The sequence below is a fragment of the Ursus americanus genome, chromosome 2 (genome assembly GCF_024610735.1).
Source record: "Ursus americanus isolate L20-20 chromosome 2, mUrsAme1.1.p, whole genome shotgun sequence".
In the NCBI taxonomy this organism is placed as follows: Eukaryota; Metazoa; Chordata; class Mammalia; order Carnivora; family Ursidae; genus Ursus; species Ursus americanus.
The window spans coordinates 31,271,528-31,285,600 of NC_142128.1; the positions used below are offsets into that span (position 1 = coordinate 31,271,528).

The 14,073-nt window shown below is 47.9% G+C and overlaps 1 protein-coding gene across 3 annotated transcripts in view; it reads left to right on the top strand.

Moving 5' to 3' along the window:
• Positions 1–14,073, top strand: part of TXNDC11 (thioredoxin domain containing 11) — a 64,733-nt gene that overhangs the window by 40,434 nt on the left and 10,226 nt on the right. For all 3 annotated transcript variants that reach the window (XM_045784351.2, XM_045784352.2, XM_045784353.2), the window contains 3 exons: positions 4,765–4,877; positions 6,986–7,186; positions 12,287–13,079. In XM_045784351.2, the coding sequence (XP_045640307.1) occupies positions 4,765–4,877; positions 6,986–7,186; positions 12,287–13,079 (1,107 nt within the window). The remainder of the gene's footprint in view (positions 1–4,764; positions 4,878–6,985; positions 7,187–12,286; positions 13,080–14,073) is intronic.

Here is a 14,073-nt window from a genome sequence, read left to right on the forward strand (position 1 = left end):
ATGAAAATTAAAAATTAAAAAAGGAATTGATAAGAAGTTGGTTGAAAAAGGAAAGAAGAAAAATAAAAAAAAAAATTAAAAAATTTAAAAAATTAACTTTGAAAGACTAAGGAATCGTGGGGAAAAAGCCATGAATTCTAGGTGCTGTATTCCCCTCGCGCTGGAGTTTTGTGGTTCTCATTGATCGGTAAACTTGGTCTTCGCTGGATGTTCTTGCTGATCTTCTGGGGGAGGGGCCTGTTGCAGTGATTCTCAGGTGTCTTTGTCGGGCAGGATTGCACCACCCTTGCCAGGGGGCCAGGCTAAGTCATCTGCTCGGGTTTGCTGTCTGTGGCTTTCGTTTCCTGAAGGTTTTCCGTGCAGCTCTAGAGGATGAGAATGATAATGGTGGCCTCCCAATCTCCCGCGCAGAGCTGGAGCCGAGAGCTTGGGGCCCACTCCTCAGTGTGCCCTCAGAGAAAAGCAGTTAATCGCTGTCTCCCTGGGCTCCGGCCACACTGCGTGCTCACCAGGCCTGTGACCGAGCATTTCTGTCTCTGGCGTCTCCCATTTGGAGTCTCCAAACCCCGCAGATTCCTGTGGCATGTTCCCATGCTGCTCCTCCCGGGGGAGGAAGGGGCTCTACCCAGATCTGCAGCTTGTTGGGCCCTGGCTCCAAGAGCAGTGGCCCGACTGTGCCTTGGATCACGGTTTATGGCCACCCCGAGCTGAGAGCCCACTCCTTGGCTCAGTCTTTGCAGCCGGCTTCCCCGCTCCGATACCTGGGAGCTCTGCTGCACTCAAGCAGCCCTGGTCTTCCTGTGACCCCTAAGGGTCCTGAGACCGCACTGTCCCAGCGAGGATTCCACGCCCACTTAGGCACTGGAGCGAAGTCCCTCACCGGAGCAGACTTCTCAGAGTTCCAATTTTGTGCTCCGCGGCTCTAGCACTTGCCAGTAGCTGGCTGATGGCGGCTCCCTCCCCCCGCGGTCTGTCTTCCCATATATCGCCTCAGATTCACTTCTCCATATAGCCTACCTTCCAGAAAGTGGTCGTTTTTCTGTTCATAGAGTTGCTGCTATTCTATTCTTCGATCTCCTGTTGAGTTCGCAGGTGTTCAGAATGGTTTGATAACTATCTAGCTGAATTCCTGGGACCAGACGAAATTTAGGTCTCCTACTCCACCATCTTGGAGCCCTCCCCCCTTTTGTGTTTTTCTTACCCTGTAAACTTCCTCTGCTAATTCAAGGACTCCTTGCACACATGACAGTACAAATTTAAGCGGCTTCTTCTAGCAAGATTTCCGCTATATGCAGGAACTTAAAATAGATGTGTGAATTTCGTAGATAACTCTGTATGTGAAAAAAGGAGTTTTAAAATTGTGGTATGTTTGGGCATGTTTGAATCTGCTGTGTGCAGGCAGGCTGTCCATTCTTTATGCAGTTAAACAGTTTTTGAATGGGCCCTTTCCACTTTTGGATCAGGCTGTCACTTTTTATTTGTCTGCTCTGATAAGTCACGTTGGTGACATTGGTCGACTACCAAGTGCATTTCCTCACTGGCTGCTTTTCCTTCTCCTCTTCTCTTTTTAGCTGTGGCTGTCCACCAAGATTCAGCCTTCTTCTAGAGAGCGGTGCCTTCTGACCCTCTCTTACATCCTGCTTTTTCTTCTGACGGCTTTGGGATTTGAACTTACATGTTATGCCATTTTTTAAAATTCAAATTTTGAGCTAATTTGATACTTGTAGAAAAGTTGCAGAAGTAGGACAGGGAGTTCCTCCATTTTTTCCCTTCACCTCGCTTCCCCCAGTGTTAAGATGTTATATAACCAACCATTTGTGACGGTGCTTTGGTCAAAACTAAGAAATTACCATTGGTACAGTATCAGTAACTGAACCACAGACCTTATTTGAATTTTGCCAGTGTCTTCACTAATGTTTCTTTTCTGTTCCAGGATCCAATCTGGGTTCCCACATCATATTTAGTTCTATTTTCTCCTTGGTCTCCTCCAACTGGTGACAACTCCTCGGTCTTCCCATGTCTTCTATGCCCTTGACACTTTTCAAGAACACTGGTCGTTGTCCATTTTGTTGCTCAAAGAGCTCTGGCTTTCGCCATTAGGAGCATCTTGGGTCGGCTCCTTTGTCCTTTGAACACGCTCTATCCTTTATTGTGACGCAAGGTGTGCCCATCTCCTTTTGTACTTCCCTTGCCCCAGCTCTGGAATGAGCCTCCTCTCCAGGGAGCCCTGGTTTCTTTCTTGGAAGAAGGGCATTTAGAAACCAACACTGGGGTGCTGGGTGTGCTCTTTGGTATCAGGTGTCATGACTTGTAGGCCCTTTCAGCAGGTAGAACGAGGACATGTATTTACACCCATGAGTATGTGTATGTTTGTAGTTCTTGTTCTGTTACGTGTGTGTGTGTGTGTGTGTGTGTGTGTGTGTGTGTGTGAGAAAAGCCATAAGTTTATACTCATTCCCCCTGATTCCAATCTAACACCAGAGTGTAGCTTTCCTCTATTAATGTATAACCTCTTCCACCCACCATGAGAAGCCTGGCTCTCATTGTCCTTAGTTTTACAGTATTCAGTCAAGATACTGTTCCGGTTACTCACTTCTTTCTCCCCACCCCTCCATCGTGGTGTGATAGTTAAATTTATTTTTTAGTCCTTGTGTTCCACATTGGGCTCCCTCACATCTTGGTTGGTTTAATGATTTTTGTTTGTAACCGTGTGAAGGGTGTGAAACATCCCTGAGGCTCCTAGAGTCCCCATACGAAAAGGTGTCCCCGAAGGAGGAGGGTCAGGCTGCCTCACCCGTGTTCTCCCAACTCCGTTTCCTCTCCTTGCCCCCCAGCCCCCATACATAACCAATCTCTGTCATTTCTGGCTTATCCTTCCTGTGTTTCTTTGGTTTTGTGCCATTTTAAACTCATCCGATTTGTGTGAAAGGTGGTCCAGCCGTGCGTCAGGGGTTGCCACGCCTGCTTGCTCCCCGCGGGCCGCTCCTCCGGGAGCAGGGCGACCCTGCTGCTGAGAGGGTGATGAAGCCGGCAGCTCGGTGTGTTCAGTACCTTCGTACTTTTATATTTTGGCTACTTGGATATAACCTGGTTACATTTAAAGTTTGACTGGTAGCTTGTTTAACATCTAATAAAGCAGAAGAGGGCTAGGAAAGAGTGTACCTTTTCCTACACCATCTTATCCACTCGCCTTTAATACCAGATATTTTAGTCAGTTTTTAACCACACAAATACTACATCTACTCCTTGAGGGAAAGAAAAGAAAGCTTATACATAAGGATAAGGTCCCCTTTGACCTTTGTCCCTACACAAAACTGTTTTTATTATCCTTTCAGAGTCTTTATACTTTTTGAAACATACGTGCCTATAGGGAAAAAAATGTATGTTGTTTTATAAGATGCGAGGTTTTTTTTTTTAAACATAAAAAGGTATACTTTACCTTTCTTCAGCTTGATTTTTCACTCACGTGTCAAAAAAAAAGTGTTCATTTCGTATAGATAGCCCCACTCCATTGTTTTGAACACCTGTAGAGTATTTTTTGGTGACTGTCCTTATGTGTGACCCTGAGCGCCCAGGTGTGGATCAGCTGTGGGGTCCGGGGCTGGAGCCTCTGCCTGTGTCTCATTGTGAGCAGCACAGCCCCGTGCTGTCCTGAGTAGCTGCCACTTTCCGTGTCCCACCAGCATCGTCTCAGAGTGTCCTTTCTCTGCTGGTCACCAATACTTGGTATTTCCTGTGTCTCAAATTTGGGGCAGTTTGAGGGTAAGGAGGGATACTTAGTTTTGTTTTTTTTTTTTAAGATTTTATTTATTTATTTGACAGAGACAGCCAGCGAGAGAGGGAACACAAGCAGGGGGAGTGGGAGAGGAAGAAGCAGGCTCCCAGCGGAGGAGCCTGATGTGGGGCTCTATCCCAGAACACCGGGATCACGCCCTGAGCCGAAGGCAGATGCTCAACCGCTGTGCCACCCAGGCGCCCCAGATACTTAGTTTTAATTTGCTTTCCTCTGAAATAGGGAGTGTACTTTCATGTAATTATTAGCCTTTTACATTTTTTGTGTGGTTTGCTCATTTTTAACTGCTTTCTTTTTCTTATTAATTTGTGTGAGTTCTTTTGTACATTTTAGATTCTTTCATTTAACCAGTATTTATTGATCTCTTAGATGCCTAGGCACTGCGGTAGGTGTTGGGGGGATAGCAATGAACAAGGTTTCTAATTTCACAGAAATTAAGAGGAAGTTGGACCAAAGAAATCAAAATAAATCAACCAGATGATGTAGGTATTAGTAAGTGCTATAAAAAAAAAGAGTAATGGTAGACAGTGTGCTCGAGTGGAGGGGACGCCCCAGTTTCCCCTACAGACTTCATCCTTGGAGTAGTTGCATTGAGGCGGGGTGGCCAGGGAAGGCTTCTTAGGGAAGGTGGGGTTGGAGCTGAGGTCTGAATGACGACAAGCTGGCCATGGAAATGTCCAGACAGAACCACATGTGCTGGGGCTAATGAGAGAGGGGCACAGGGTCGCAGGAGATGAGGTCAGGTCATCGCAGGCTGACACAATGCAGGTGACTGTCAGGGACGGTCCTCAGGAGGAGACGTGAGGTCTGTTTCAGGAGGACGTTTCTCCAGCTCCTCCTTTCCTGTCTAGGCTAGGTGACCAAAAAGAGCTTTGCTCTGGGGATTTATGCATCAAGACTTGATCATTGGGTTTTGTGGTTGTTTTAAGGCATAGGCTTTTTCTTTAATAAAGGAAAATTTTCTGTTTCAGATTACCTAGGAACAGTACGATTTGGGGTTATCACAAATAAACATCTTGCGAAACTGGTATCCTTAGTACACTCTGGAAGTGTGTATTTACATAGACATTTCAACACATCACTTGTAAGTATTTTGAAATCACATTTATATTAGCGCAGTGGTTGTTAACCTTGTTTAGGTCATGGACTTCTCTGAGAATTGGATAAAATCTATGGGCACTCTCCCTAGGAAAGTGTACATGATTTTGTATGCAAATTGAGAGTTCCTGCAACTCCACGCTAGAGCCCGTGTCCCTGTTTACGAACCCATGCATTAGCGGGCTCTCAGATGTAACATCTAGAAATTCTTTGTTTATATTCTTCGACTTTGGTACAGCCTCATTAGTTTTCCTCCTTGGATGAAATTGCAGGATTATTCTGTTGGAGAATTGTTCCTCTGGGCCCATGTTCTCAGAGGTCAAGCTTCCATTGGGTGATGTTCTTTGTTCATTTGTTCCATTCATCAGGAGGAATCATGTGACATGCTCTTCTTCTTAGCTGATGAAATGGATTTTGAAGTTCTTGTTCAGTCACAGCGAGAAGTTGATGGCTTCTCACCCCAGAGAGCCTTTGTTTTCCATTGTCGTCTTTGTTCCCTGATTTCATTTGCTTTTGGTGAACCAAGCCCAACTCAGCTATTTCTGAGCTTTTGACCTGTATCCTGCTCAGTCCTGTGCCTCTGCTCGATTTATTGCTGCTGTTCCAGTCCCATCACTGAGAATTTATTTTCCTTATTTTCTGTCTCTAACTTCACTGACAGTGTGAGTGACTTACGAGTTGAGTGAAGACCAGTATCTGTGTAACACGTGTACCCAGCCCATTGAACTTGCACTCCCCTTGACTCAGTGTGCAAGTCTCATGCCTGCGAGGGGACCATTAGGTCCTCTCCGGGGTGCCCCCTTGGTTGCCAGTCCCCCAGGCTTCTGCAGATCCCTAGGAGCCCAGATGCTGTGTTTTATTTCTTGTAGTTTATACTGCAAGAGTCAGTTGTACTTTTGTGTTTTCCAAATAGAAATGTGTATATGATATTTGAGTATGTTTTTTTAAACTCCCACCGTCCCACTTCGAGAGTCACTGCTTTGCTGATTTCTCTGCCACCCGCCCCTCTCCTTGTGCCTCCGAGCTTCTTACTTCCTCTGCTTCCACTGTCATTTTCCTTCATCCTCCTTTTGTAGCATGCTGTACAACCAACATGTATCGTATGGATTTAGAGGGGAGGGCACTGAGGAAGGAACATAAAACCGAGAAACTAGGGCTGTGGTAATGGCCCTGACAAATGCACTGGGCTTACTGCATCAGGTCTGTAGTTCTTAAGGTTGGTTGGTTGGTTTAGCAGCAGAATTCCTTTTATCAAATGAAATACTGGGATACCAGCATTTTAACCAATAAAACCAGTGGACATCTTTGTCAAGAGGCAATTTAATTCTCTTTCTTGGAGAGTATAAAAGATCTCATACTGTGGAACCCTCCACAGCACTTTTTTTGGGAGTTTCATTTGAAACCCAGTGATCCATATTGGAATTTCAAACAAATTTTATGTTGACCTACTTTGGTTGTTACAGAGAAACAAAGCACAAAATCTAAGTGTCTCTTTCCCTTCATTCCCTACACATAAGTGTGATCTATGGCCTTGTACACGTTCTGGGTCATTCGTGGATTCTTTCAAGTATGTGCTGAGTTCCTGCTGTGTGCCAGGTGTTCCTCTAGTCACTGGGGGTGCAGGTGACCAGAACAGCTACAAAGCACGGCCCTAAGGGAGGGTCTTCTCCCACCATTATGAGCCAAGTTTTGGGGAACCAGCATAAAAATCTAAATGATCCTTGACTTTATAACTTCCATTCCTGTAGGTATTCATTGATCCTTTTACAGTAATCCTTTTATAAGAACCCAATAAAATGTAATTGCTCCCTTTGGCCAGGGTGGAAGAGGTCATTGTTGCCCGCAGCAGATCGGGAGAGTTCTTCATTGATAGAGGAGTCCGCTAAAGGGAGCAGGAGGACTCAGTGACCTGAGAGTCACCTCTTTGCAGACGCTTTTGCTCTTTCCAACCACCTGTAAGGAAATGCTCTGTCTGCAGAAGCAGGGGCAGGTCACGTCCCTGAGTCATCTTGTCTGCACCTGGGTGGTGGTGGGGTGGTTGGGGGTCTCATGAGCCTGGCTTGCCTTCAGCCCTCCCTGTGTTGTCCTTCACAGGTCTTTCCCAGGGAAGCCGTCAACTACACAGCAGAGAACATCCATAAGTGGGCCTTAGAAAATCGAGAGGCACTCCTCCGATGGCTGCGGCCCCATGGCGGCAAGAGCCTCCTGCTGAACAATGAACTGAAGAAAGGGCCAGCGCTTCTTGTATTTATACCTTTTAATCCTTTAGCCGAAAGCCACCCTTTAATAGATGAGGTAAGAGTCATAATGTTTAAAGGTGTCTCATAGGGAGCAGTAAAACCTCATGAACTTGGACGTCTTGTTCCACGTTCAGAGTGATTTCCACCAGGAACCGAGAGCCTGCCAGGAGTGGCAGCTGCGTTTCTGTGGCATTACGCCTCCTTCCCATAAATGGGCAGGAGAGTGTGTGCCGGGGATAGGATCCATTGCAGCCTCTCTGGCCACATTGACTGACAGCTGCTTGGGTCTGGCGGAGTTGGTGAGAACAGGCATAACCAAGCTGCACCTCCCCCGGGTAGGAACAGATGTCCCTTGTCCTGCCAGGACCTACTGGGGGAGTGGGATAGAGGGGATGGACAGCAGCACAGGCAGGGTTCAGTGTGGCCTTGGAGATGCCGTTGTTGGGGGGTTGGGCCTGACTGCAAGCCCTGGCCATCCTCAACCTGGCAGCCAGGAGCAGCAGTGGTGATACTGGGCTCCCTTGTTTCTCTAAGCCTTTCCTTTTGCGAAGATAAGCAGAGCGGTTTCCAGAGACAGACCCTGTCAGGAGTCTGCCCCTCCCTCCTGCTTTTCCTGTTTCAGCTGGTGCACTCACTCTCTCTGGGTGTGAGTTTATTTTATACATGGATCATTTGGAGGCACTTAGAGTAATAACAATTACCAGAGAGCGCCTGGGATGGCTAAATTGGATTTACTGGGGGGGTTTATTTTTTCCTTCCCTCAAGGATCCCTTAATTGGCCAAAACCAATTTCAGACATCCAGTGTACCACTGGCCGGGCTAACCAGACACTGCCTCTGCCCGAACCCCTCCACGTGAGCCTGATGGTCTTCCTGGAGGCGACAGGGAGACGGGGTTCTTGCCCAGCCAGACTCCTGACTTTGCTACTCTGGAGCCTCATTGTGAAAGTTGTTATGCCTGCTGCTACCCTGGCTTAGAGGAAGAAAGGAGAGAAATGAAATAGCTTTGTTTCTTCTCCTCTGATTAGGGAGGACTTGAAGTAATAAGAGTTACTTTCTTGAGAAAATCTTCACTACACAGATATTTTATGAACTGAGACACTCTCCCAATTTACTAGGCCTTTTTCTGCATCTACTATTAAGAGCCTTAAGGTTCTTTGTAGGAAAGTTGGGATTTTCAACCAAGGCATTAGCTATGGTTTGGGATTTTCACTTTGACTTTTAAATTTTCTTTGTGGAGCATTCCATCTTGAGTGATTTGGGCCAGAGTCCTGGGTAGGGTAGTGTTTTGTGACTGGAGCCCAGTTCTTCTCTCCAGGGGCCATGGTTGGATTTAGGGCCCTGGTGGGAGGACACTAGCTTTCCCGCCTTTTTCCCTGGCTCTCCCTTCTCTCCCCTAACTCCTCCATCTGTGGCGAGGCCTTCTTCTTTTTCTTTTTTTTTTTTTCTTTAATCACTTTGTTCCTGTGGCTGCTTTCCTCAGAGCTCGGAGTGTCCCTGCAAGATGAGTGGATCCCCCTAAACCTCAGAGTATGGTTGGGATTGTTGAAAACCAAATGTCATCTTAGCAGTATTATGGATTACTTAGCCAAGTAAAATGTTCTGTGCAGTACATTTCCTTCTTCATTTCACGTCAGTTTAGCAAATGTTTATCGAGCGCTGTGTTAGGGAGCCGTGGGGGAGAAGGATGGACAAGACGTAGCCTTACTCTCATGGTCTCGGAGGCTGGTCCAGGAGGGCCGCAGGAGCTTGCTTTTTTTAAATTCAAGGTGGAGGAAGGTCAGCGCCAGGCCCGGGTCAGGAGGAATTGGAAGAGAGGGCACTGTCCCAGGAAGCCAAGGGTGGGCAGGGCTGAGGTTAGGAGAGGCTGTGGGCGTGGCAGGTGCAGGGGACAGACTTTGGGGTGGCCTGGATGTGGATGGGTTGAGAGAAACTTAAGGGAAGGCGCAGCCTGAGCAGAGGCACAGTGGTGGGGAGGTTGCTGCAGGTTCAGCCTTAGCAGGTAGTGTAGGTTGTGTGGCCCCTGTAGGGGCTGCCTGGAGAAGACCCAGCTTGGAAGCCTGAAGAGGAGAGGCTGTTGGGTGCTTCTTTGAGGACTTCAGGATTAATCATGGCCATCACAGTGCCCGTGACAAAGCAGAGCTGTGTGTTCCTGTTACTCAGGTTTTCCAGGCAGCAGTGTTCCAGGAGTGTGGGAAGTAGTCAAGTCTGGAACTTGGGTGCTGGTGGGGGTGGGAAGTGGGGTGTGTGAGCAGAGTTAAGGAGGCCATCAGGGTTGGGTCAGGTGAACATCAGACTTGGACATTTCCAGGCTGAGTTCTAAACTCATCAGCTCCTCAACCACAGGAGAGTTTAAGCCTTAAGCCTTTTCCCCACGACCACCTATAGGCCCAACTTGGGCAGGCAGTTGAGGAAGCTTACATTGTGGAGAGAGGTCAGTGTCCCATGTGGGTAGTAGCATTGGGGCTTGCCAGGCAACAGGTTTTGAGGCAGCCATAGTGGGGAGTGTGGTGGGGGGGTAAAGAAGAGGACGGTCATGTGCTGGCTCCACTGTGAGCCCCGTTCCAGGACCAGCAGCTGCTGACACATGCACAACCCCCCACCCCAATGGGAGAACACAGCCTGTCCTGCACACGGCGTCAGGCCACTGACCCCCTGCGTCTCTGCAGAGAGTCCTAGAGAGGTCATAGGACATCTCGGTGTGCTTCTCAAAAGAGATGCGCCCTGCAGCCAACAAGTCCGTGTGCCTCATTTTCTGCTTTCCCAGCACTGCTCTGAGGCATTCCCAGGGTGAGCCTCGTGAGCAAAGTCATGGTTGTCTGGTTCTGACTTAAAAATTTGTCCGATTAAAGAAAATGGAAGAAAGCATTTACAGCACAAATATTTGAAGTTATTTGCCAGATTTTCCTTATTAGTTCATGTGAAATTAAGTATGACCTCAAGCGATTCCCATGTAAAGATGGAATTGGACTTGCATTTGCAAAACTGCCCCGTGTGTGAAAGTATGAAGTAAAAACCAGTTCAGTTTATAGGAGAAAAATGAGAATGCCTCATTTTTAAGAGCATTATTTTATACAAAATATTTTCTTCAATTAAACATATCCTTTACGTGGGTGCTTTGGTTATGAGCAATGTTGTGGAAGGAGATGAGGGAAGAGAGGACTCCTGCTGTCCTTAGTGTACTTCTACTTGGACGTTTTATAACAGATTATAGTAAGTACTTGATTTCTGTGGGATTTTTGGGGGGGGTGCAGGGGGCACGGGTGGGAATGGTAACCTTTGTGTCTTTGGGTGTAAAGCAGTGCCCAGATGGGGCCAGAGGGCAGCTGGGCTCCTGTGGGTCATATGGGCCTGTCCTTATTAGTGTGATGTGCTGTCAGAGCCTTGTCCAGAAAGGGCTGAGATGTTTTTGTGTGGGGAAAAAAATGAAACACTGGTTTATCATCTAAAGGGATCTTTCTTTTTTTATGCCCGAGAACTATTCAGTTTATTTTTCTTAGAAATGCATATGTCTTGAATTAACACTCTCTATAAATACCATGTATAAAATTTGGGTATTTTTTTTGAAATTGGATAAGTACTCATTAAGTGACTTCACACACACACACACACACACACACACACACACACACACACACACTTTAATGAAACAAAATCGCGAGTGACTTAACACCTTTTAACTGACTGGCAAGATTTGCTCCAAGTTAGCACATGATTCTGTTTTAGGGAGTAGATGGACTAAATGCCTTTGGATTATTATGACTTGTTTTTCTTATGAACTTGGGTGGGTAGTGAAAGGTACTCAGTTTGGAAATAGTCTTAGAATGAAATGTAAATCTAATCAGGCTAATACTGATCTGAGGGTAGAGTGGTTAATCTCCCCCAGGAAGTGGGAATTGGGAATGTGTATGTTACCCCGAGATGTGATTCATTCACCATATGATCTTTGGCATTTGTTCTGTGCCTGGCTCTGGGGAGAACAGGAGAAATCAGACAGGGTCCTTGCCCATGAGGGTCCTTAAGCTTGTGGGGAGGGATGGCACCTCAGCAGACACTTACTTGTGAGACTCTGTGGGAACGGCTTTGGGGCCCCGAAGATGCAGAACCGAACTCCCAGGTGAGGTAGAGTGAGGCAGTGTTTTCTTCACTGAAGCAGCCAGCCTGCCGCTGGACCTTGGGGACAGTATTGAGATTTGTCAGATGGAGGAGGTCCTGGCCAGGCTTGGTCTAAAGAGGGTGGGGCGACACTGGAAAGGCAGATGTGGGGCAAACCCGTGTTAAGACCGTGTTACTCCTCCAGGTAGTAGGGAGCCATTGAATGTCATTTGGTGGAAGAGTGCTGTGCTTAGGGTAGTAGTTTTAAAATTGTGGAAGTGTGGAGGCCGAGTGAGGCAGGGGAGAACACGTGGTGGCCTGTGATGACTGAGGGCCTGAATCCAGGCCATGGCCCTGGGGATGCAAAAGAAGGAGCGGCTTTGTTGCTGAAGTCAGAGGTGGTGGGGTGTGAGGCTCTAGCTGATGCAGAGGGAAAGGTGGGGTTCAAAGGGTCGCCATTCCCATTTTGTGATGCTGTTTTCCCAGAGAGGGCAGTGCAGGGGGAGGAGGAGGTTATGGGGGAAGGCAGGCTGGGTGAGTGTGGTTTGAAACAGGTTGAATTTGTAGCCTCCTGTGAGGTGTGAATTTATTTGGAAACAGGTATGCCATGAAATCCTGTGATCCATAGGCGTTTGGGATGTTTTTAGACAGTGAAGGTGGAGAAGGAAGACTTCGTACTTAGGGAAGAGTTGCAAAGCTCTAAAGGCAAATGCACTCACCTGGGAGTTGAGATTTAAAATCTGTCCATGGCCCCTCGGCCTGGGGCATGTTGTGGGGGAAGCTTGGCTCTTGTCATGTGGTGGATGGAGAAGTCTGTCTCTAAGACCCCTTCCTGCTCGACACAGTTGGCTCACTGTTAGTAGAGTGACATGTTCTGAAAGATAATCCAAGTCTGTTCATTAGTAACTTTTGGTGTAATGGTTTCCTCTTTGACGCCGTGAGAGGAAGAGCCGGCCCGGGCTCCTTGTGCATCAGACCAGGATGCTTTCGGGGCCCGACGGCTGCGGGGTCTCTCCCTCCGCCATCACCACGCCTGTCATGAGCTCCGCCCTGTGTTTCAGATCACCGAAGTGGCCTTGGAGTACAACAACTGTCACGGGGACCAGGTGGTGGAGCGGCTCCTTCAGCACCTGCGGCGAGTGGACGCCCCGGTGTTCCGGCCTTTGGCGCCTGAGCCCCCCGCGCAGCTGCCGGAGCCGCCGCTGATCACAGCGTCCCCTTGCTGTAACACCGTGGTGCTGCCCCAGTGGCATTCCGTCTCCAGGACCCACAACGTCTGTGAGCTGTGTGTCAACCAGACCGCGGGGGGCGTTAGGCCGAGCTCGGTCGGCATGCCACAGTGCAGCTTTTTCGAGATGGCGGCAGCTCTGGATTCTTTCTACCTCAAGGAGCAGACCTTTTATCATGTGGCGTCGGGCAGCATAGAATGCAGCAATTTTCTGAGTTCCTACAGCCCCTTCAGCTACTACACTGCATGTTGCAGGACCATAAACAGGGCCGTGACGGGCTTCATTGATTCTGGACAAGGTGTCTTTGAAACCCCAACCATTGCGTTTTCTTCCCTCGAGAAGAAATGTGAGGCCGATCCCCCAGGCTTCGTTCCTCACATTGAGGAGAACAGGTATCTCTTTCCCGAAGTGGACGTGAGTAGCACAAACTTCACAGGCCTGAGCTGCAGAACCAACAAGACCCTGAACATCTACCTTTTGGATTCAAATTTATTTTGGTTATATGCAGAGAGGCTGGGGGCTCCGAGCGCCACTCGGGTGAAGGAATTTGCCGCAATTGTTGATGTGAAAGAAGAGTCTCACTATGTCTTGGATCCAAAGCAAGCTCTTATGAAGTTCACCCTAGGTACTGTGGGCAGTTTCCTTCCCCCCAAACGTAAAAAGTACTGCTTAATACCGGGAACTTTTCTCCAGGGATGTCAGTACATTTGGTCATGAAGGGATGTCAGTTCTCTAGCTCACTTGAAATCTTTAGACTGCAGTTGGTCATCATTTTAAAAGAAGCTAATATTTTCTATCAAAGGGAACAGAAACTTCTAACTCCAAATTTTAGATAAGGTTGTTGTGTAGCCCCTCGGGGAGGGGTGGCAGTCCAGTGTTCCAGGTTGGCAGTGCCTGTCCTGTTTCTGAGTTGGAGTGAGCTGCATGGGGTGGGCACCTGGCCACACAAAAGGCAGTGGGGTGGAGAGCTGTCGTGCTGGGAGCATCCCAGGGGGTTGATGAACGGGACCCCCCGCGGCAGCGCCACCCTAAAGGAGCTTAAACAGGAAGCAGTGAAACATAGAACCACCTGTTCTCCCTTCTGTATCACAGGTTTGGATGTCCAAGTACCAAGGCCACCAGACCTAATTTGTTCTGTTGCTGTTTATACCTCCTTGAGAAATGCTGCTCTGACCTTGCGTGCCTAGGTTGTAACAAGCAAGCGTCAAGTACAATAAACAAGTGTCCTGTTGCAAACCAGCAAAAACCACTTTGGGGGTGGGGGGACCCCATTATGGAAAAGCATCCGCGAGCTTGCCCTTAGGGCTTGGCAGCAGCAGTAAACTAACCCACGCTGTCCTGTTCCCAGGGCTTTGCTGACATCCTGGATGTCCACACAAGGAAGTGAGAATTCAAAAGCCGTGTTAGTTCAGCCTCAGTGGAAACAGGGGGAAAGTCAGTGTTTGCCAGATGGAGACAGGAGGAATTTGGTAGGGAGGGAAACTTTATTTCCAAGTTTTTGAGGGTATGAAAGTAACAGTAAACTCAAAGCCCCCTAAATAATAGTCCTTTTAGCTACCTTCTTTTAAACCCAGGTGAAGCTTGTTTCTGATATTTGACACTTTTGGAGATGCTTATGT